Genomic DNA, 22894 nt, shown 5'->3' with positions numbered 1-22894 from the left:
ATTAGCAGCCAAACAATAATGAGATACTAAATGAGCCAAAACAGGACCAGCAAACTGTGACCATCATACAATACCTGGAAATAAAGAAAGGTGAAGGTCTCAGGAATGCTGATCTACTCTTAGAAGAGAGAAAATCCACAATGTAAAAAATGTATGCAATGATGACTAAATTCAACTTACATTCTTACCAAAGATATTTCTGCCGACTAAATAGAACCTACTTATATCCAAATAGAACTTGAAAAGAGATATTTTTTCGAATCTGACTGCGCATTTTAGATGACTTGACGCGCACTACATCGAGCCCGCGTGCTATTGTGCTCTTGCCTGCCTCAATAAGTCACCGTCGCTTCGCTCTTACTTTTTTACCATTCATTTAATCATGGCTAGTCACGAAAAAATTAGAAAATGGAAGGAGGATTACACTGAGTATGGCTTTACCAAAACAATTATTGATGGAGAATAAAGTATCCATTATTCATAAAGCTTCAATTGGTGATCTGTTTTTCTGCGTTAACCTCATATTTTTTCATACTTTTTCTAAAACCAAGGGGGTGCGAAATCAGCCTCGTCCATCACAGGGGTGCGAGGATAAAATGAATCGGGAAGCGCTGCACTAAGTCCACCCCATTTTTTTCAAACAGGACATCAATCAGAGAAATGGCAATTAGAGGAGCTCGGTCCCTCCTAGGAATTTGTCACAAACTCTGGGCAAGTCTGGAAAGTGATGAACCTTCTAATTAATTCCCACCCAATAAAATCAAAGCTTAATCCGCTCCAAAGTTTGGTGTCCAAGTGGCCTCCTAGGAGGTGGCCGTGTGCTAATTCACAAATCTGCCGCCAGAAGATCCATGGTATTAGCAGCAACTTCCGCACCTCCCCCTCATGCTGCACTACCCAATACAAAAGGTTGTTTACTAAAACAAAGTGATGACCGTGTGGCATGGGTTGATGAGTGCGTTGGCCGTTAACAAAAACAACTGCATTTTTTGCAAAGTTAAGGGAATTGTCATTCCACTGTTCCCTTTTAAAAGAAGCCATTGTCTCTTTAAACTGATACTGTAATATAGAGAGAGAGAGAGTCAGGACTGACCTCAAAGGGTGTGGTTTCTTCCCGTTTTGTTGTGGCATTTGTTGATGACGTTTCTGTCCGCAACAGCCCAGGAATTGCCATGTCACACTGATTGGCCGCATCATCTCCACCAGCTGGTTACACAGCATGGAGGCAGCTTGAGACCGATCATCTCCATCTATAATTAGGCCTAAATTTGACTCAGGAGTGGAAGGCGTCAAACAACTTTTAATTTTAGATCAGTCCTACCCCAGTATCAACGGGATTGATGGATTTGGAAGGCCCACTAAGTATAACCTTTTTAGCGATCCTTTGTAACTGATGACACAGGTGGCATACCTGTACAGCAGGTTTCTCCATGGACGTAGGTTAGACTAGTCATAATTTTTAGGCATTGTTGCTGTAGCACATATCGGCGGGCAACAATGGAAATGTTACTGCTAGAATGAAATAAAGCCTCGGTTTTAAATCTATTTGCAATTACCACTACTGTATGCGGTAACGCAAGGGGAATTGTCAGTACACACCATCTGTCCTTCATTCTCTTCATCCCCGATTAGGTTGCAAATCCATGGACTCGGGGTCTTTTGCGCAGGCTCCGGTTTATGTCGGGGAGGTCAAAATTTTGGGACCTAATCCATCTCGGTTTGACTAAAGAACCATTCTGCCATCCCAGATTGTGAGGCTGTCCTAGTTGTTTCAGTCAGCTCCATGAGGGTAAAGTATTCAGGAATGTTCAGTAATAGTATATAGTAGGCAACCTGCTCCACTATTTGCAGGGCGCTGTTTTTATCTGGCCTTAGCCAGTGCCCTATTTTTGCCCACAAGGAGAAGCCCTGTTTGTGGCTTGGCTGCTCTGGGTCTAAACTCCACTCTTTTATTTTTCTCACCTGCTGGTCTAGGGCACTCCTCCAAGGTCTCAGCCTTGGTGGAGAGAAGGGCACTCTCCTCCGAGAGAGCATAATAAGCCCTGTTCACTTCCATCTGCACCAGCCCAATCCTGTATGACCCTCCTGAACACTCCCTGTGTTTTTTAGTTTGTCCAGTTATGTGTACTGGCAGCGGAGCCTGCGCCGAGTCTTTCCGAACTACAGGATAAACTCCTCAATTGGAAACTCAGCCACAGTACTTTCCTACCTGGTTATATATCAGGTCCTGCTCCTGGTTCTTCTGGGAGCCATCCATTCTGCTGACTACGCCAGTGTCGCAAGAATAGACTGGAGTCATAAAAAGTTTTGGAGCAGCCACTATACAGTATATTTTCCTGGCTGCAAAATTAAGTTTAAATAGTGTGCAGATTTGAGTCCAAGACAGAACTGATTTGCTGACACAAAGATGGTGGCTTTAAAGGAGAGTGGAGGAAGAGACATCATCATGGGGCCTGGAACAGGATGTGGTGTCATTGAGGCCGGGATCAGAAGTGACGTCATTGGGGCCAGGCGAAATTTCCTGTAACTGGTCTTTAGAGAAGTGAGAGAGTTAGTGCACTCAGCCCCCCTCTGGTCTGGCATGGAATTCAAGCCCTTTAGCTGCCTCCCATGCGTACATGTGTGACATGGTACACTATGCCTGTGGCGCTCAAAGCTTCATGGCCTATCCATACAATTCAATACAATACAATGAATTTTTTTATAGCCCAAAAATCTCATAAGAATTGCCCCAATGGGCTTTAACAGGTCCTGTTTTTTGACAGCCCCCCAGCCTTCACTCTCTAAGAAGACAAGGACAAACTTCTAAAAAAAATCCTTGTAGGAACAAAAATGGATAAAACCAGTTTCCAGGTAGGTTGGGCATGCAGTGGGTGTCAAAAAAAGGGGGTAAATACAATACAATACACATAACTGAACACAAGTAATCCTCAATATAGTAGTACAATAAAAATATTACAAGTACAGCGCAGAATTCAACAGTAGATGATATCACATAATATGATTTGGATTTGTTTAGAGTCCTGGAGATCTTGGCCATCAGGCTGCCTCCCCATACTGGCCATTCCACGAATTTATCTGCCCAATGATTTCAGTGATCCTCCATCAGAGATGACTTTTCCTTAGGCAGGCAAAACAACTTGGCAGGTGGGCAGTGGCACCCAAGTGCCACATTTGAGTACAGAGAAGAGAAACAGAATAGGTAAGGGTTAGTAACTAATTATAACTATCATTTTATTTATGCTTTAGTGCTAATGACTAACAAAAGTGATGTAATCTGTACAGTTAATTAGCAGCTCTAGCCAGTATATGCTAAACTGAAGTAGTGAGACTTCAGCCGGGATTTGAAAGAAGAGACCGAAGGGGCATATCTTATAGTAGCAGGCAGACCATTCCATGGTTTAGGGGCCCTGTAACTAAAAGGACGACCTCCCACTGTTATTTTTTTAATCCTTGGAATCATAAGCAGATCAGCATCTTGATATCTTAATGTACATTTTGGTTTGCAAGTCATGATAATGCCAGACCTTGGCCATTTTAGGCTTTATACTGTATGTTAAAAGGAGGATTTTGATCTGCCCTAAACTTAACCAGCCCTACCATGCCCTTCGAACAAATTTTACTATACCGCGGTACTCAAGGGGAAAAAACTCTGCTCTTCGATTGAATGCCAGTGTATTGCCAAAAACAGAGTACCACCAGTACTTTGGTTGCACTTCAAATACTGGGGGAGGGACCAAAAATTCCTGTAATCATTCAAAAGGCACAGAAATATTGTGTAGTTATTGAGTATGCCACTAGGTGTTGTAGGCATCAGACTGAGTTAATCAAGTGTGTATTTCTGACATTCTTCAATTGTGCACGTGACTTCTGCAATTTTTTTTCTCCAAGCATAAAAAAGTATGTCATGTCATATCGAGCATCAACAACAACAACAGTTATTTATATTGCACGTTTTCATACAAATAATGTAGCTCAAAGTGCTTTACATGATGAAGAAAAGAGAAATAAAGTACAAAGTAAGAATTAGAATAAAACAACACTAATTAACATAGAATAAGAGTAAGGTCTGATGGCCAGGGAGGACAGAAAAAAGAAAAAAAAAAACTCCAGATGGCTGGGGAGAAAAAATAAAATCTGCAGGAGTTCCAGGCTACGAAACCGCCCAGCCTCCTCTGGGCATTCTACCTAACATAAATGAAACAGGCCTCTTTGTATTTATGGTTCTCCAGGAAAGACTTGATGATGGTCATGCAGATTTCTGGTTTTTAATCCATCAATGTAGGAACATTATGGTGATTTGATTAGGTGGTGGTGGCGCAGATCGCCACAACAGAAAACCGGGAAAAGATACAGAAGAGAAAGTAGGGGTTAGTATGGATTTTGAGCCACCATGAATAATGAATTGAACATACAGAGCATCATGATTAAATGAAGGTGAAGTTATCAGAAAGCCATGTTAAAGTAATGTGTTTTCAGCAGTTCTTTAAAGTGCTCCACTGTAGTAGCCTGGCAAATTCCTATTGGCAGGCTATTCTAGATTTTAGGTGCATAAGAGCAGAAGGCCGCCTCACCACTTCTTTTAAGTTTTGCTCTTGGAATTCTAAGCACACTCATTTGAGGATCTAAGGTTACAATTTGGAATATAAGGTGTCAGACATTCCGATATATAAGATAGATTTAATTTATAATATAGATTTAATTTAATATATAAGATAGATTTAAGGCTTTATAAACCATAAGCAGAATTTTAAAGTCCATTATGAAAGACAAAGGTAACCAGTATAGTGACATCAAAACTGGAGAAATGTGTTCGGATTTTTTTTTCCTAGTTAGGATTCTAGCAGCTGCATTCTGCACTTGTTGCAAACGATTTATGTCTTTTCTGGGTAGTCCTGAGAGGAGTGCGTTAACTGTAATCTAGACGACTAAAAACAAAAGGGTGAACTCATTTCTTAGCATCTTTCAATGACATAAGAGGTCTAACTTTTCCTATGTTTCTTAAGTGAAAAAATGCTGTCCTAGTGGTCTGATTAATATGCGATTTAAAATTCAGGTTACAGTCAAAAGTTACCCCTAAGCTCTTTACCTCTGTCTTGACTTTTAACCCTAATGCATCAAGTTTATTTCTAATAATCTCATTGTCTCCATTATTGCTAATCACTAAAATTTCAGTTTTCTCTTTATTTAGCTTGAGAAAATTACTGTTCATCCAATTAGAAACACAAGTAAGACACTGTGTTACTGAATTAACAGCGTCTGAGTCATCAGGTGCTATTGATAAATACAGCTGTGTGTCATCAGCATAACTGTGGTAACTCACGTTGTGCCTCGAGATAATCTGACCTAACAGAAGCATGTAGATTGAGAAGAGCAGCGGATCCAGGATGTGGAACACCATATGGAATATCATGTGTCTTTAAGTTATAATTACCACAACTAACAAATAATTTTCTCCCTGCCAGTTAGGATTCAAGCCAATTTAAGACACTGCCAGAGAGGCACACCCATTGACTAAGGCGATTTCTAAAAATGTTGTGATCAATTGTGTCAAATGCGGCACTCATCTAAGAGGATGAGAACAGATAAATGGTCTCTGTCTGCATTTACCCGCAAGTCATTTACTACTTTAACAAGTGCAGTTTCTGTGCTGTGATTTGTTCTAAAACCTGACTGAAATTTATCAAGAATAACATGTTTATTGAGATGGTTATTTAACTGCATAATGACTGCCTTCTCTAAAATTTTACTTAAGAAAGGCAGGTTAGAAATGGGTCTAAAATTTTCAAAAGCAGAGGGGTCAAGATTATTTTTCTTGAGTAGGGGTTTACCTACAGCAGTCTTAAGACAGTCTGGGAAGACCCCCGTATCTAATGACGAGTTTACAATGTCAAGAATATTATCAATTAGCACGCCTGATACTTCTTTGAAAAAACTTGTTGGTATTGGGTCAAGGACACAGGTGGAGGGTCTCAGGTGAGAAATTATTTTATGTAAATCAGGTAAATCTATCCTGATGAAAGAATTTAATTTGTTTATAACAGAGTACTGGGGCTCAGGAGGATCCGCAGTGTTGGGGAGATATACTATATTATTTCTAATATCATTCATTTTTTGATTGAAGAATACAGCAATACCCTCACAGGTTTCACTGGAAGTATTTTGGAGGCATTCCTTTGTGTTAACTCGGTTTAGCAGACGATCAATTCGTAGAGAATAAGATTCTGGGATTACTAGCTTTGTTATTTATAATCTTAGAGAAATAGCAGTGCCTCTCAAGATGGACTGTGTTATTGTATTCTATTATTTTAACCTTCAATATTTCATAGTGGATAGTTATTTTAGTTTTCCTCCATTTACGCTCAGCTCTCTGGCATGTTCTCTGTAAATCACTCTTTGGGTCTTCCATGGTATAATAATGCTAGAAGATTTTTTAACTGTCTTTTCAGGTGCAACAATGTCAACAGAAGCTCTTACCTTAGTAATAAATTTTTCCACCTTACTATTTACAGTACATTATCCTCGCTATTATAGTTAGCACTATAAAGAAACTGATTGCTTAGAATCTTTGTAAGTTTTAAGGCTGCTGATGAATCAAAGAAGCATTTTTTAACAGTATGTTTCTCATTAATGTTTTCTATCATTATTTCTATATTAAATAGTAAAAGAAAATGGTCTGATAGACGAATATCAAAGACCTGCTTTACATCAACTTTTAGTCCTTTGGTAACTAAGTCTAACGTATGACCTGCTTTATGTGTAGGCTGATTAACGAGCTGTCTCAAATCAAGACTCCAGGAGGTTCATGAATTTTTTTACTTTTTGGTCACACTGATTATCGATATGAAAGTTAAAGTTGCCGACTATTAAGAGCGTGTCATAGTTCGCAATTAAAATTGACATTAAGTCTGAGAATTCCTTAAAGAAAGATGCGTTAAATTTAGGAGGTCTATAGACAGATAATACTAGAAAGTGAGAATCTCCATGAATAATAACGGCGAGATACTCAAAGGACTTGAATTTACCAAAACTGACATCTTTACACTTTAACTGGCACGAGCAGATGTTTGCCAAGCCGCGGCCTTTCTTTCCTTGACGATCCGCACAAGTAAAACTGTAATTTGGAGGCACAGATTCGATTAAAACCACCACGCTGTCTGAGCTAAGCCACGTTTCACTAAATAAAATCAATTTTTCTATCACTAATAAGATCGTTGATAAAAAAATGTCTTGTTAGTTAATGCTCTAACATTTAATAGTGCCATATTTAATGTTTCGGAGGAGCAGAGCTAATTTCTATGTGCGTTATTGGTATTTGGAACAGAAACTAAGTTATTTTAGTTAGCGCCACTCTGTGTGTATTTTTTATTTAATCTATAATCTGTTTTTATAGTTTTAATACATTGTTCATCTAAAGTAGTAATTGTAATTAAATTATTACTGTTTATTCCGCACTGCCTAAATTTTTTGTTACGTGCATTAAGATTGGTTATTAGAGCATTAATGTTGTGCACTTTTACGGAAAACTTTGTTAAGCAATTATCATGTCCTAGCAAAGCATTAGCATTGTGGAAGGGGTTTAGAGTAGAAATAGACAGTGAAGAGAAACAAATTACCTTAGCAATGTTTTCGGAGAGGACCCAGGCGCCGAATCTATTCGCATGCAAGCCATCCCGGTTGAAGAAACGCGGCCTTTCCCAGAAGAGGTCCCAGTTTTCGATGAACCCGATGTATTGACATCAAGACAACAATGATCTTGCTTTTCAACATTGATTTATTAATAAAGACTTTCTTTCCTGTACACAGACTGTTAATCAGCTATATTATACTGAATTGCTGAAGCTTCTGTGGGGAAGCATCATGAAAAATGTTCTGAATAGTGGTGCATATAAAGCTGCATTTGCACCATGACAGTGCACCTGCACAAACCTCATTGTCAGTCAAAAAGTTTATGACCAAAAGAAATGTGGCAGAAATATTGGGATAAGTGTATTGCATCTCAAATGGAGTATTTCAACAGTTTTTAAAATGGAATTGCTGTAAGTACAGTAGTTTTTTTTTTAAAACAATTCCTGGAGTTTTTGAATGTATCAGTGATGCCTACAATGCCAGTCAAATTAGTAATTCACATGGGAACTTACTGTCTTTGGCATGAACAACATTTAGGTGTCCCTGAATATAACCCAGATCTTAATGCTACTTTGGTCCCCAAACTGATTTGTCTGAATGTTTACTATTTAATGTTTTAAATTATTTTCATTCATCTTGTCACACATGGGCATCGGAAGACTCCTCTAAGGGCAGGGGAAAGGTACACAATAACCCACTGAGACGAGAGTGGGGGCTACCGCTGACTTTGTCCTGTTGTTCTTCTTCCCTCACAGCAACAAGAAGCCACCCGGTAAGGGCACTTAACCACACCCCTTCCGGAAGTTGTGCTATAAAAGATGCACCGGCGAAGAAAAAGGCGTCTTTTGGCAGGAGACAGGAACGAGCCACATGGCGGAGCATGTGACTTTCGAAAAATCTTTTAGAAGGAAGAAATCCCTGATTGGGATAGTGCATTGGCGCTGTTTTTTGTTAATTTTCTTTATTTTGCTTGTTTTGTCTCACGATGATTAAAAGGGACACATCCGGTTGGCGTCCCAACATTTTAACTGTTTCCAGTCTGTCCTTCCACCGCCCGACCACACTCTAAATTTTTACAGAGGTCACACAGTGGGCTGTGGTCCCCCAGTTGAAAATCTCTGCTCTAGACTGCTGTGCTATATATTGAGCATCAGCTCAGATCCAGTTTCTAGTAATGTTCATTATTCATCTTACACCTTAACATAGAATCATTCTGAACCTAAAACACTGAGCTGTTTTCTTTATGCTTTGGTGTCTAAAATATAGGTTTTGTTCCTAAAAGCCAAAACCATTTTTCCAAAACATATGCTGAAACCTGCCGGGATGCTCTAATGGAATTTGAGAAGGATCGACATTGGAGAAATGAGAAGAATTCTGCTATTAGAAAAGCCTCCCAGCAAAGCCTCCAAGTATGTAATTTGCTTTATTCAGTTTTGTTGTCTCACTTAATTTTTAATTTTACTTAAGTAAAAACATTAATATACAAAAATTGAGAAATGAGAAAATGGAGCCTGACTGAAAGGAAAATTACTTTGCCTGATATTGAGGCCTGAAACTTTGTTAACCCTCAATCTCGAGAGCTCAAGAAAAATTATGTTATACAAAGATTTCCAAGAGTCTACAGAAAAGAAAATGGGACTTTTCACTGAGAGGCTAGTGCCAGTTTGGCAGTGATAGTACCCAGAGAGTAAAACCTCTGCTGAACTGGACTGAGAGAGTTTGGAAAGGTTCAGAAAAAGGAAAATAGAAAGTAAGAGAGGAATATAGACAGACAGGATGGAATAGAGGGATAGGGAGTGACAGTGGGAAAGTACCCCAACATGTAGAAGGTGGTTTGGGAAAAATTTAAGGAGGATATGTGACAAAGAATGTCAGTGAATAAACCCATTACAAAACAAAAAATTCACTTAGCTTTAAGCAAAGGACAAATGAAACTGATTGTGCTGATGATTCCTAGAGGACAGAGTGACATTCTTAAAGGTGGTGTTCCCAGACAAAGCAATGAAAGATGGGAGATCACATTACCACTTTGAGTATAAGGACAATGTCTTGTAGGAGGCAGAGTTTGAGGAAGAGGGGAGGAAAGCATCATATGCCGTGACACAGGACTGTAGTGAAATTTTTGAGGCTGAAAGGCAATCCCAGGTATATATACTGTATTGTCAATCCTGACAAATACTGTAAAACTGAGGCAAAGCTTAGAGCATTACCAAGGGATGCATCTGATAACATTTTCTGCAACAGTTCAGTATATGGTGGCTAACATAACAGACATTCCTTTGCATTTTATAAGAAAATGAGAACTCTAAAAGAAATCCAACTAAGCTCTCAGAATAATTCATGTTGATTGAGACATTGGAAGAACATAGCCTTTATAGCTCCAGTGAAAAACTGAACTAATCATGATGCTTTAGCTGATCAGGATTTCTCAGCCTTAAAAATGACACAGTTGGCTTGGCATCTGTAGAACTGTATGAGGAGTTGTATCTTAAGATGATGAAAACACAGTGATATCATCATTCTTCAGTCAGTGGCATTGCACATGCAAGTGATATCAAATTACAGATTAATGTGCTATGTAATGTTTTCATATCTTGTCTAAATATTTTAATGAGTATGCTTAGACAAGAATGTATAGGTCAGATGACCTGTAATAAATGGTTGTATTAATAAGTGATTGATCTCCTCATAGCAGTTGGATCAGCATAACAGCTCATTGGTTTCCATTCAGAAGAATGTTCATCCTTACCGTTCTCTTAAGGAATGGTATGCTCAGCGATCTCCTTACTTCATGGATGATGAAGACCCAAATAAATACTTTGTATCAGGTAAATATACAAAGGTACAAGGTACAAAGCATTTAACTGGAATTGTTTTAATGGTGGCTACATATTCTTTCTTTGAAAAATCATTCAAATTCATTGCTGGGCGGTATTTGTTTATTCTACAAGGATAAATTGCACATTTTTATATTCTCTGGAAGGGCTAATTAGTGAGAGGTTATGGACTCATGTCATCACAGACCACATTTCTTTGTGGCAGTATAATTTTGTGGCCAGAGTATCAAAGTGTAGACCATGAGATTATCCATCCATTTATGAATTTTGCAAATTGCTATAACTATAGAAATATGAGAATATGCATTAGTTTCTTATTTCCAAGTTACTTTTCATTAAAGTATACATAAAAATAGTTTAAACAGTAGTTGCACTTCTGTTCATTATAAAACAAAACAATCTTAGTGTAGATACGCAAGAAGCTATGCAGAGGATACCAACCATGAGATACAATGAATTAAAGTGCATGTCGTACACTAAGAGACAAAAGTGAATAAATCTCTCATTTTAAACATAGAAGTTCATAAAGGATTTAATTCAGTTCTTCAAAAAATTCAAAGTCAAAAATTCTTTTAGCTAAATAGTGAAAGATACATTCATCAGCCACTTTATTGGGTACATCTGTTCCACTGCTTGTTAATACAAATATCTAATCAGCCAATCACAATGAAGCAATTTGTTGCATTTAGGCTTGTACACATTGTCAAGACGGCCTGCTGAAGTTCAGACCGAGTATCAGAAATGGCAAGAAAGGTGATGTAAGTGATTTTGAATGTAGCATGGTTGTTGGTGCCAGATGGGCTAGTCCGAGTATTTCAGAAACTGCTAATTTACAGGGATTTTCATGCACAACCATCTCTAGGTTTTGCAGAGAATGGTCCAAAAAAGGGAATATATCCAGTGAGTGGTAACTTCTGTGGGTGAAAATGCTTTGTTGATGCCAGGGGTCAGAGGAGAATGAACAGACTGGTTCAAGCTAAAAGAAAGGCAACAGTAACTCAAATAACCACTCGTTACAAACAAATTATGCAGAAGAATGCACAACACATTGAACCTTAAAGCAGATGGGCTACAGAACCAGGAGACCACACCGGGTGCCACAACAGTCAGTTAAGAAAAGGAAACTGAGGCTACAATTCGCACAGGCTAACAGAAATTGAAAAAAATGTCTTCTGCTGTGACATTAGGATGGTAGTGTCAGAATTTGGATGTAAACAACATGAAAGCATGGATCCATACTGCCTTGTATAAACGGTTTCCTTAGTTTAAAAAAGGCTGCAGCTGACTTCAAAGCAATAAAGGCTAAGGCTCAGCAGTGTGTAGGTAAGCAGCCAGCGTTAAGATGCCAGATCAGGCACAAGGGGGCTGCAGAAGCAAATAAGATAATAATAAGTTAACTACCAGCAGATATTCACTAAGCAAGTTTTATTTATTTTAGATTGAACAGTTGTTAGTGGTCCGGAGGTAGAACAGTTGAGTGGGCGACTGCATAAGGGTTCATTAATATGGTGGAATGCAAACAGTACGAGTGGAATAAGGAGTATGTAAAGAAGAAGAGGAACGCAAAGTTAGAAAACCACACAGAGAAAAGTAAAGTTAACCTCATAGGACAAACAGCAGGCAGTTGAGAGGGATAATAGTAAAATAGCTATATAATCTATTTTCTTTGCTTAAATTGTTTAATTTTACCATTTAAGTTAAATCATTTTAATTTTAAATAAAAAAGGTAGCTTTAATAATGCTGAATCAAATATTTTAACAGTGTGGCCATATTGAATTTTTTTAGATGATTGCTTGGAGCAGCGAGTCATCTATGAGAGCTACATTTGCAGGAGATGCCAACTGATTCAGCACCTTGAGCTCAGGGTCACTGAACTGGAGGAGGAGTTGTCTGGCCTGTGTTGTAATAGAGAATTGATGGACCTGGCCCAGGTGTCCTTTAGAGAGTTCATGTGCACCCCTAAGGTGGGATGGGAGGAGATTATAGACCAGACACATAGAGATAGGTGGGTAATGGTCACAAGGTGTAAGATAAAGGGTGCACAATGTCGAGCGCATCAACTTCAGAATCAGAAGTGTCAAACTGTTTTCAGGTCCATGTGGGGCAGGATGGTGAAGATTCTGAGGTTTTAGGCAGAGGAGTCCCAACGGGCCACATCAAAACCAGTTCAGAGAAATAAAGAGGTAGTGATAGTTGGGGACTCAGTCATAAGGGGGATTGAAGAGCAGGTTTGCTGTAGAGACAGTCTCACACGGTGTGTTGCCTTCCGGGTATATAGGTGGGGGACCTCCCTGGAAGGGTGGATAGGCTCTTGGCCAGAGTGGGGACGGATCCTGTTGTTGTTGTCCATGTTGGAACAAATGACATAGATAAGGGTAGTCTGTTAGTTCTGTGATCCAAATTCAAAGAGTTAAGTGCCAGGATGAGGGGCAGAACTGACGAGGTAGTCTTCTCCGAAGTTCTGCTTGTGCCACACACCAGTCCAGGTAAGATCGAGGAGATTAGAACGGTTAACGTGTGGCTCAAATCTTGGTGTAGGGTAAAAGGTTATAGGTTTATGGGGCATTGAGACTCCTTTTGGAACAGATGGGACCTGGTCTGCTGTGATGGGTTACATCTGAACCGGAAGGGCACCAATGTGTTAGGGAGGCATATGAGTAGGCTAGTCAAATTGTTTAAACAAAGGAATTGGGGGCAGGGAGTTTAGGACAGGCCAGGTTTAGAACTATACGTGGAGAAGCAAAAAACATTGTAGAATTAAAAATGTATAGTAATATAAATTCTAACCTAAAATTTAAATACAGAAGAAGTAACACATTAAAAATAGCTTGCCTTAATGCTAGAAGTATCAAAAATAAGGCAAGTTGGAACTGTATGTAGTAGAGCATAATTATGATATTATAGCAATAACGAAAATCTGGCTAAGTAACAAAGATGGGGATGAGTGTAACATAGAGGGATACAATTTTTGTAAGAAGGATAGTGCGGACCACCAGAGGGCGCACTAGCTGCCCCAACCCTGAATATAACTAACAAGCTGGTTAAATTTGCAGATGATACAAAGATAGGTGGATTGGCCGATAACTTGGAGTCCGTTAAATTATTACAGAAGGACTTGGGCAGTATACAGGCTTGGGCAGATTTGCGAAAGATGAAATTTAATGTCAGTAAATATAAAGTATTACACATGGGAAGTAAAAGTGTTAGGTTTGAATGCACAATGGGAGATTTGAAAATAAACAGTACACCTTATGAGAAGGATTTAGGAGTAGTAGTGGACTCTACGGTATCAACTTCCCGACCAGTGTGCAGAAGCCATCAAGAAGGTAAACAGAATGTTGCGTTATATAGCACAATGCGTGGAGTACAAGTCCAAGGAGGTTATGCTCAAGGTTTATAATGCACTGAAGAGGCCTCATCTGGAGTACTAAGTGTAGTTTTGGTCCCCAGGCTATAAAAAAGGACATAGCAGGACTAGAAAAGATCCAGAGAAGAGCAACTAGGCTGATTCCAGGGCTAAAGGGGATGCATTATGAAAAAAGATTAAAAGAGCTGAGCCATTTCAGTTTAAGCAAAAAAAGATTAAGAGGTGACATGACATTTAAAATTATAAAAGTATTTAGTACAGTGGAATGAGATTTTAAGAACATGGGGACACAGTTGGAAAAAAAATCACACAAACATTAGGAAGTTTTTCTTTACACTGAGAACCATAGACAGTTGGAATAAGCTACCAAATAGCGTGGTAGATAGTAAGAATTTAGGAACATTCAAAACTAGACATGTTATTTTTTTAGAAGAATTAAGTGGATAAGACTGGCAAGTTATGTTGGGCTGAATAGCCTGTTCTCATCTAGATTGTTCTGATTTCTAATGTTCTATTGATTCAGGCTGGTGGTGGATATTTTCTTGGCACACTTTTTGCCCCTTAGTACCAATTGAGCATTGTTTTAAATGCCACAGCCTACCCGAGTATTGTTGCTGACCATGTCCATCATCTTATGACCACAGTGTACCCATCTTCTGATGGCTACTTCCAACATGCCATGTTACAAAGCTTAAATGATCTCAAACTGGTTTCTTGAAGATGACAATGGGTTCACTGTACTTAAATGGCCTCCACATTCACCAGATCTCAATCCAATAGACCACCTTTGTGATGTGGTGGGACAGGAGATTTACATAATGGATGTGCAGCTGACAAAGCTGCAGCAACTGCATGATGCAATCATGTCAAAAAAGCCACTATGGCAATCTGAAACACACCATCAAGCCAAGTTGTTCCATTGCACAAGTTAGTCAGGATAATAACAAAACTATTGATTGACATAATGGTCGCCTGTTCTTTGATACAGATTCTGTGGAGAAAAATGTGTTACACTCCGAATGATCAATCATTCATATTTTTCTTTATGTATGTGGCAACTCTACATTCTACCTAGGTTTGTGTGGGCTTTCTCTTAAATGACTTTCATTAGGCTGATATGAGTTATTATGAGTGTTTTGGGTCTAAAGAAATAAAATCTTGACAGTACTGTTTGCTCTTATTTGTAGATCCCTTGTAGATGGTTTGATGGCTAACTCAGTCAATTCTCTAACAGCCACAATAAAAATATCTTTAATTTACTCATGAAAGCCAGGGGGTGGAGGGCTTAACTGATTTAAGGATTAACTGTGGTAAAAGAAAAAAGTAAGCACACAGATTCTTCATTTTTGTCTTAGAGTTCAGATACATTTGAAACACAATGCTTTAATTGATATTATGTTATTGTTCACAGCATTTTTATTTAAACTGGCAGGTTTTCTTTCTTGTTCACACCAATGTATCTGTTCAGATTGGTGAGATTGTGCTTCAGTTTCAAATAATATGAAAAGCTGTGTGAATGCGAAGTCAACTACCTGTCTAGGATCTTTATAGTCTGAACGACATAACTGCATGGACTGACTGCACTGGACTCCACCATTACTCCTTCCAGAGAATCTAAAAAGCAAATATGCAGATGTTCCACTCATGTTAAACAAAAGCTTTTACTGTATGTTTTACGTGTCTATACTAGTATTGTTTTTAAACATTTACCTGCAGTCTTGTAAATGTGTATCTAATACTTTTACCAAGTAAACCTGAACCACATTATACTGTGTTTTGTCCAGTTTTAAGACCTAAAATGTTGCTTTTAATGAATACCAGAATTCCTTGACTGTCATGTTGGATTTACAACATTTTGCTGGATATTAATTAGTATATACAAGTGTCTCTGACATTAAGTTTATCACTTTTTAAACCTGTCAAAATCTGGCAATCATGTTGTATAACTGATGTGTAGATTATGCTGAAGTTTGCACAGATAATAGGCTTAACACAGTGCACTACAGAACTTTTCAGATAACTCTGAATGCCAATGATATTTCACTTCCTTATCACTTGAAGCATATCTTAGCCAATCCTTATTTAATTAGAGGAAGTCTCTACCTATACACAGTGGGGGAAATAAGTATTGAACACAAACAGTTTTACCAGTAGACTAGGGGGCTTCGCACCCTGCTCACTTCGCTTGACCATCCCCGGGTTTGGTTTACCAGATATACAATTTAAAAAGATTGTTATTTTCATGGGAATTGTTACATATGCATTATTTTCACTTTTACTTTAAAACTTTTGTAAAAACAATACTTATATTTTATTTCCGGCCCTGGCCGTGGTTAAATCTCATTCTCGCAGGACGTATAACGTTGCTCGTGTTGTGAAGGGGGGCTGAACTCAAGATAAGGAGATGCCATTGGATCAGCTGCTGTCTTTCTGCTGCTGCTGCTGGCGAGCTGCATGTTCTGTTTGTTGCACTGCGCGTTGATCATTTAAAAGCCTGTCCAACAGCTGTCCTTTTGCTACTTTGCTTCTCTGCCACTTGCGTTAGTGGGGATCGGAGGAGCTGAACGCAAACTAAGGAGAAGCGTTCGCTGAGTTTTCTGGTTGTCGCTTGTCATTGCTTTAAAAGCTGGGAGCATATGAGGTGTGTCTGATAAAAACATTCCAACAACTGCTAGGTTAGACGTCTGTGAACTTGTTTTAAATGTTGTCTCACTGCCTTGTCTTGTGTGACGTTAAAGTGTGTCTCGCAAGATGTCAAATTGTCTTCTGAGGAGATCACGTCTCATCTCCCGAGTCTCCCTCCCAAGATTTTTTTTTTATAATAGAGAGATGTATTTCCAACAAGGCTATTCACATGAAATTCTTACCAGACATTGGTATTAACTCAAGAAACCCACAAATCTAAAGAATTCACAACATTAAAGTCCATAAATAAACATATCTTTAATAAAGTGGAATGATATAGGGAAAATCTATTGGACACACTAACAAAATGCACTACACCAAGGCAAGGAAAGGCAAGGAACCATCTGAAATCTGTAAGTAGTTACAAAGTAATTCCACCTCCTATCTGTGCAAATCGGCATCATCTGGGTTAGTACATATTGATGGTTTATAAAAATGTGTTGTGCTACTAAGGTTTCATACAAGAAACACTTCATGATGGGTAAAAGAAAAGACCTCTCCCAAGACCTTCGCAGCATAAATGTTGCATACCCTATCAATGGAACTGGTTACAGATGTTTTTCAAAACTTATGAATCTTCCAGTAAGCACCATTGGGACCATTACCCACAAGTATAATGAACATCACTCTACCAAAAAACCAGCAATGCACTCCTGTTTGCCATTGACTCCATTACTGTAGAAATGGTATGTTGAAGCTTAAAGTTTGCTACACAATATTTGGACCAAAGTTGAACTTTTTGGCTATCATACTACACACCATGTTTGTAAGAGAAATGGCATGGCATATTACCCAAAAAACACTATAACCAACAATGAAGCATCATGGTAAGGGGCTGTTTCTCATCTCATGGTAGTGGCAGACTGCAAGTTGAAAGAATGATGAATGGGGTAATATACTGAGAGATGCTTGAAATGAATCTGATGCCATCCACCAGGATGATGAGGATGAGATGTGGGTGGACCTTCCAGCAGGACAATGGTCCAAAACATTGGGCCAAGGAAACTCTAAATTGGTTTCAAAGGAAGAAAATTAATTTAATAGAATGGCCCAGAAAGTCACCTGACTTAAATCCAATAGAAATTTTTGTGGAAGGAACTAAAGATCAGGGTGCACAGGAGGGCTCCCCAGAATCTTCAAGATTTAAAGAGAATCACTTGAGAAGAAAGGGCAGACGATTCTTTGTTCATACAGGGAGTGTCTTGAAGCTGTCGTTATGAACAAAGACCACTAAGTACTAAATTAGTGTGTACAATACTTTCCCCCTGTGTCACTCCACTTCATTGTGCACACATTTCTGTATTGATGGTGTTTAATGTTGTGAATTATTTATATTTGTGGATTTCTTGAGTTAATACCAACGTCTGGTGAGAATTTCACATGAAGAGCCCGATTGAAAATATATTTACTAAAAAACGTTATTACGTTCAATACTTATTTCCCCTACTGTTTGTTTGTGAAACTCTATCCGTGGAATAAGTAAATCCTAATATAAAACTCACCATTTCACTTATGTATTTTCTGTATAAGATTATATTATTTTGTTAATTTGAACTGTACATTTTAGCTTAGTACCCAGAATTTTATCATATTCTGGGAGCTATATAAAAATTAGGGATTCAAGTATTAATAATCTTTTACTGTCTAACAGGTTACACAGGCTATGTCCCCAGAGCTCGTTTTCTCATTGGCAGTGGATATCCTGCAACCACCAATCATGCCCTTATTCTTTTAAATAAACAAATACAACAAGGTGAATTAGAAGAAAGTGGACATCAAAGCAATCTCAAAGTGGATCAAAGCTTTCCCTGTATCTCCTGTATTTACCCAAACAACCTAGGGCTCTTGCCCAACTACACTGGCCATGTACCAGGTGAGCATGTTTAACTAAGGCAGAGGTTAATGTAGTTGCTTTACATATGCAGTGTCCCAGGGGTTGATTCCTACACTACAAACTTGTGTTCTGTACAGTATGTGTTTTAAATCCCTACAAATGTATATGTTAGTGTTATAAGTGACACTAAATTGTCTCCACTCTAACTGGATGTCAGAGTGCGAGGCAAGCTCTGTGATAGGCTGGTATGGCTTTGCATTGCTCCCCCATGACCTTGAATTAGATAAAGTGCATTTAAGCAAGGATATATTTATGACTCCAATGATTATGTTCCATTATGACTTTTGATGTACAATTGCCATTTAAACAGCATTTTAGAAGTTGGCAAACCATTGTTTCATGTCCCAAGAGTCCTGACAATAAAATAATAAAAGACTGAACATGCTTTGACTTGATGTAAAAAAAAACAGTTGTTGGACACCTCAGTTGCACCTTTATTAAGTGAAGATATAAAGTTGAGAGATCCCCTTCTTCTGATCTAATGCATTATATATTTCTAGTCTACAAGGGCTTAAAATCTTTTAGTAGTTCTTTATGTGAGGTTGAATATCAATGTTCTGCTATAGCTCTTACCAGTGGGATGTTTACTTGTGCAACTCCTAATACCAATGTCTGAGTGGTCTCAATATTTTTGGAGAAGTATTAACAGTTTCACAATACATGATCCATGTGGTTTTTGCCTTTGGTTACACTTTGGGTCCACTTCATATACTTGAAAATCACAAGACTAACCTTACTCTGTCTTACCCCACTGATGCAAAAGATATAGTAAATGCCAAAAAAATTGAGTTTGTATTATAAAAGAAAACATTACTGGTAATAAAAGATCATACTGTTATTGTGACCAGGCAACTGCGAGCGAAAATTGCAGTGTATCATTTGGTTGTTCAACATTTTGAGCCACTTAAAATATTGCATGATACCACTTGAGTTTGCAGTGGATGGCATTTGGAATTTCTTCTTGTATACTGTCCACTATTACATTTCCTGGATGTCGGCTTTATCGCTGGTGATTGGCAATTTGCACCACAGCTGTTCTACTGTGCACATAAGGACTTTGGCCGACTATTTACATCGGGACCCTCTGCTCGCCGGCATGCTTCAGTATCTGCCATCGCAACTGTTGGAGCTCAACAACCACAGCCTTACATTAGACATCACAGTCATCAAACAAGTTGGACTCCTCTGTCACTCCCACTATGTCCATAGGGGGTCTGGTCGGCGGTTTGTTTACATCAAGACCGGAAGCTCCATTCCGTCCTTGTGGTCAGCAGCAACTCGCTCCGTCGCAGCCTGAACACGTCACCCGAGCACCATCAACATGGAGACTAAAAACACTGCATGGCGGCAGTCCAGGCGAGACGGAAAACCTGGAGTGGATTTCAGCTTTCTTCGTCCTTTGGTTAAAAGCAACGCCTCGCTAAACATCAAAGTTGAACTTTTAATGTTCGGTCCCTGACAAATAAAAGCTGTCTTAATTTATAATTACATTGCAGACAGGGGGACTGACATTATTTGTTTGACTGAGACCTGGCATAAATCCGAGGGATACTCAGTTTTCAACAAGTCCTGCCCTCCAGGGTACACCTACTTCAAAAAGGCCCGCAGCTCTGGACGTGGCAGTGGTCTGGACGTGGCTCCAGAATATCCTTGAGACCCATGCCCCAGTTAAATCATGAGTGGTCTCTTTTGTAAAATCTGCCCCGTGGTTTACAAGCGAGCTTCGACAGATGAAAGCAGTTGGGCGAGCCCTTGAGTGGTGTTTTGTTGCAAGCAGTTTAACGGTCCACAAACTAGCTTACCGGGAACATCAAAAAAACTACTCCAGAGCACTGACCACTGCTAGATTTCAATATTATTCAAATTTAATCAACAACAGTCCTAGAAATTCCAAACAACGTTTTTCCGTAATAAATCATTTACAGTACTCAATCCTCATATCTACGCCTGTAATAATTCCACAGAGGAGCAATGCAATAATTTTACAGAATATTTCACCTCTAAGGTAGACATCATCCGCTCCTCATTGTCTGACTCCAGCTCTCCATCTCTGGATGTTTCCATATCAAAGCCAATGGGCTTCCTCTCCCAGTTCCGCTGTACCACAGTTAAAGAAGTTGAGGCCATCATACAGAGGATGGGGCCTTCAACGTGTTCATTGGATCACTTTCCTACTCCTCTGGTAAAAGCTAATGTATCAGACTTAAGCCCTCTCATTGCTGATATCATTAATCACTCTCTCCAGAGCGGCTTAGTCCCAATGGCATTGAAAACCGTAATTATTAGACCTCATTTAAAAAAATCCTCTTTGGATCCTGAAGTGTTAGCAAACTATTGTCCGATCTCCAACCTTCCATTTTTGTCTAAGGTTTTGGAGAAGGTTGTTTTGGTTCAGCTTCAGGATCACCTCAAAAAATTAAATCTATTTAAAAAATTTCAATCTGGTTTCTGAATTTCTCATAGTATAGAGACAGCCCTGGTCACCAATGACCTCCTGATGGCTGCTGACCAGGGCTCTCCATCACTCCTTATCCTCCTGGACCTCACAGCTGCATTTGATACAGTAGAACATAATATTCTCCTTCATCGTCTTCACTATATGATTGGACTTTCTGGCTTTGCTTTGGAGTGGTTTGAGTCCTATCTTACTGACATGGCTGAGTATGTGGCCCTGGGGGACACTAAATCTCATACCTACACTGTCACCTGTAGGGTCCAAAATGGATCAGTCCTTGGGCCGACCCTTTTTAATATCTATATGCTACCCCTGGGCTACATCATCCGCAAGCATGGAGTTTCATTCCACTGTTATGCCGATGACACGCAGCTCTATGTGAGACTGGATTCAACTTCTCTTACACCTTCTTTAATTCTTTCCTCCTGCTTGGATGAGACTGAGGCCTGGATGTCCAAGAACTTCCTCAAGATGAACAGCACTAAAACTGAATCTCTTTTAATTGGCACCCCCATTCAACTTCGTTCCTCTGTAAATTGTATTTCCTTTTCTGACCATACTATTACCCTCTCTCCTTCTGTTACAAATCTGGATTTCAAGTTAGACTCCCATCTGACATTTGAGGCATTTGAGGCACATGTCCATCACCTTTGTAAAACTGCATTCTTTCATCTCGTAAACATAGCCAAACTCTGTCCCTACCTCTCCCTTTGTGATGCTGAAAAACTGGTTCATGCCTTTGTTTCATCCAGGCTGGATTATTGTAATGCACTCCTCATCGGGATCCCCAGCAAAAGCCTTCAAAAACTCCAGCAAATTCAAAATAGTGCTGCAAGAATCCTGATGAGGGTGCAGAAATATGAACACATTTCACCAATCCTTCAGTCACTTCATTTAAAAAACAGCTAAAGACTTTTCTATTTAGAACAGGATTAGTTGCTGAGCCAACGAGATTAACAGTCCTCCAAGCAGAGAGGGAATGCCTGTGACGTGACAATGGGTTTTGTCGCCATTAACAGCTGATTGTCGCCCTCTATCCCTGGATGTCGACTTTTGTCGACATCCGCCCTCAGCCCCTCCTGTCGACAAAAGTCGACACCCGCCCTAAAAGAGTTAACAAAAATTCTAAAATTATTGATGTTTTATCTCTGTTTTTATCTTGCTTTGTCTTTGTTTAAACTTTTTATGTAGCACTTTTGAGATTTACTGCTAATGTAAAGTGCCCTATAAATAATATTTATTAGTATTATTACATGATAATGGGGGCCATTACAGTAGTTATAAAACAAAAAGGATTTTCTTCTAAAATCAAGTGCATTAGAAACTGATACTACCAAATTGTCCACATTTGTAAAGTTCTAATTAATCTTTTCATTTTAGGTTATAAATACCAGTATGGACATACATTTGGTCAGCTCACCCACAATTCTCTTGGTAGAAGTAATATTGAGAAACAAATGGCTGCATGAAGAAAGGAACCATAAAATGCACAAAAAAACATGTAATCTGATTTATGGATGAAAAATGGGGAATGAAGCATGTGCCTGTGTTTCATGACGAACAGGCAGCAGAGGCTCGGCTCAAGGTTTTACCCCAGTGCCAACATAATTATGAGATTATTAAAGTTTTGTTAGTTTATCTGATCAAATGTTTATTAACTTACAGGAGATAAGAAATTATATGAAGTCAGTTACTGTTTAATAACATTAAATTTATATGGATATAAATCATATTATACCTAGGTAGATGTGTGTTTATGCTGCTATAAATATTATTCAATATAATAAAAGGATGAGTGCCTATTTGTGTGTCCATCTGGTTGCTATGTCTCCGTTATTCCAATAGATGATGCATCACAAACATAACACTACTTTTCTGAATTCCATACCAAATGGTACATAACAGAGACACATGTACTGCATGGTGCACTGCAAACATTAACATTGGTTACTTAGATTTCAACCTGTCTTAGACTGATAGCATAGCTAGTCATTCAATAAAGTGTCTCTCAGTTGTTCCATTGTAT

General features: G+C 38.9%; 1 protein-coding gene across 2 annotated transcripts in view; it reads left to right on the top strand.

The window, feature by feature from the left end:
* fam166b (family with sequence similarity 166 member B) overlaps positions 1-22670 on the top strand; it is a 76853-nt gene extending 54183 nt beyond the window's left edge. The window contains exons 3-6 of one of the 2 annotated variants that reach the window (XM_039759152.1): positions 8896-9038; positions 10325-10457; positions 18171-18392; positions 22249-22670. In XM_039759152.1, the coding sequence (XP_039615086.1) occupies positions 8896-9038; positions 10325-10457; positions 18171-18392; positions 22249-22337 (587 nt within the window). In that variant the 3' untranslated portion in view covers positions 22338-22670. Of the gene's footprint in view, positions 1-8895; positions 9039-10321; positions 10458-18170; positions 18393-22248 lie in introns of both variants that reach the window. The other variant, XM_039759151.1, reaches the window with a different exon arrangement.
* The last annotated feature ends 224 nt before the right edge of the window (positions 22671-22894 follow it).

The sequence above is a fragment of the Polypterus senegalus genome, chromosome 7 (genome assembly GCF_016835505.1).
Source record: "Polypterus senegalus isolate Bchr_013 chromosome 7, ASM1683550v1, whole genome shotgun sequence".
In the NCBI taxonomy this organism is placed as follows: domain Eukaryota; kingdom Metazoa; phylum Chordata; class Cladistia; order Polypteriformes; family Polypteridae; genus Polypterus; species Polypterus senegalus.
The sequence above is the reverse complement of the archived record's forward strand: the minus strand, read 5'-3'. Positions and strand labels throughout refer to the sequence as shown.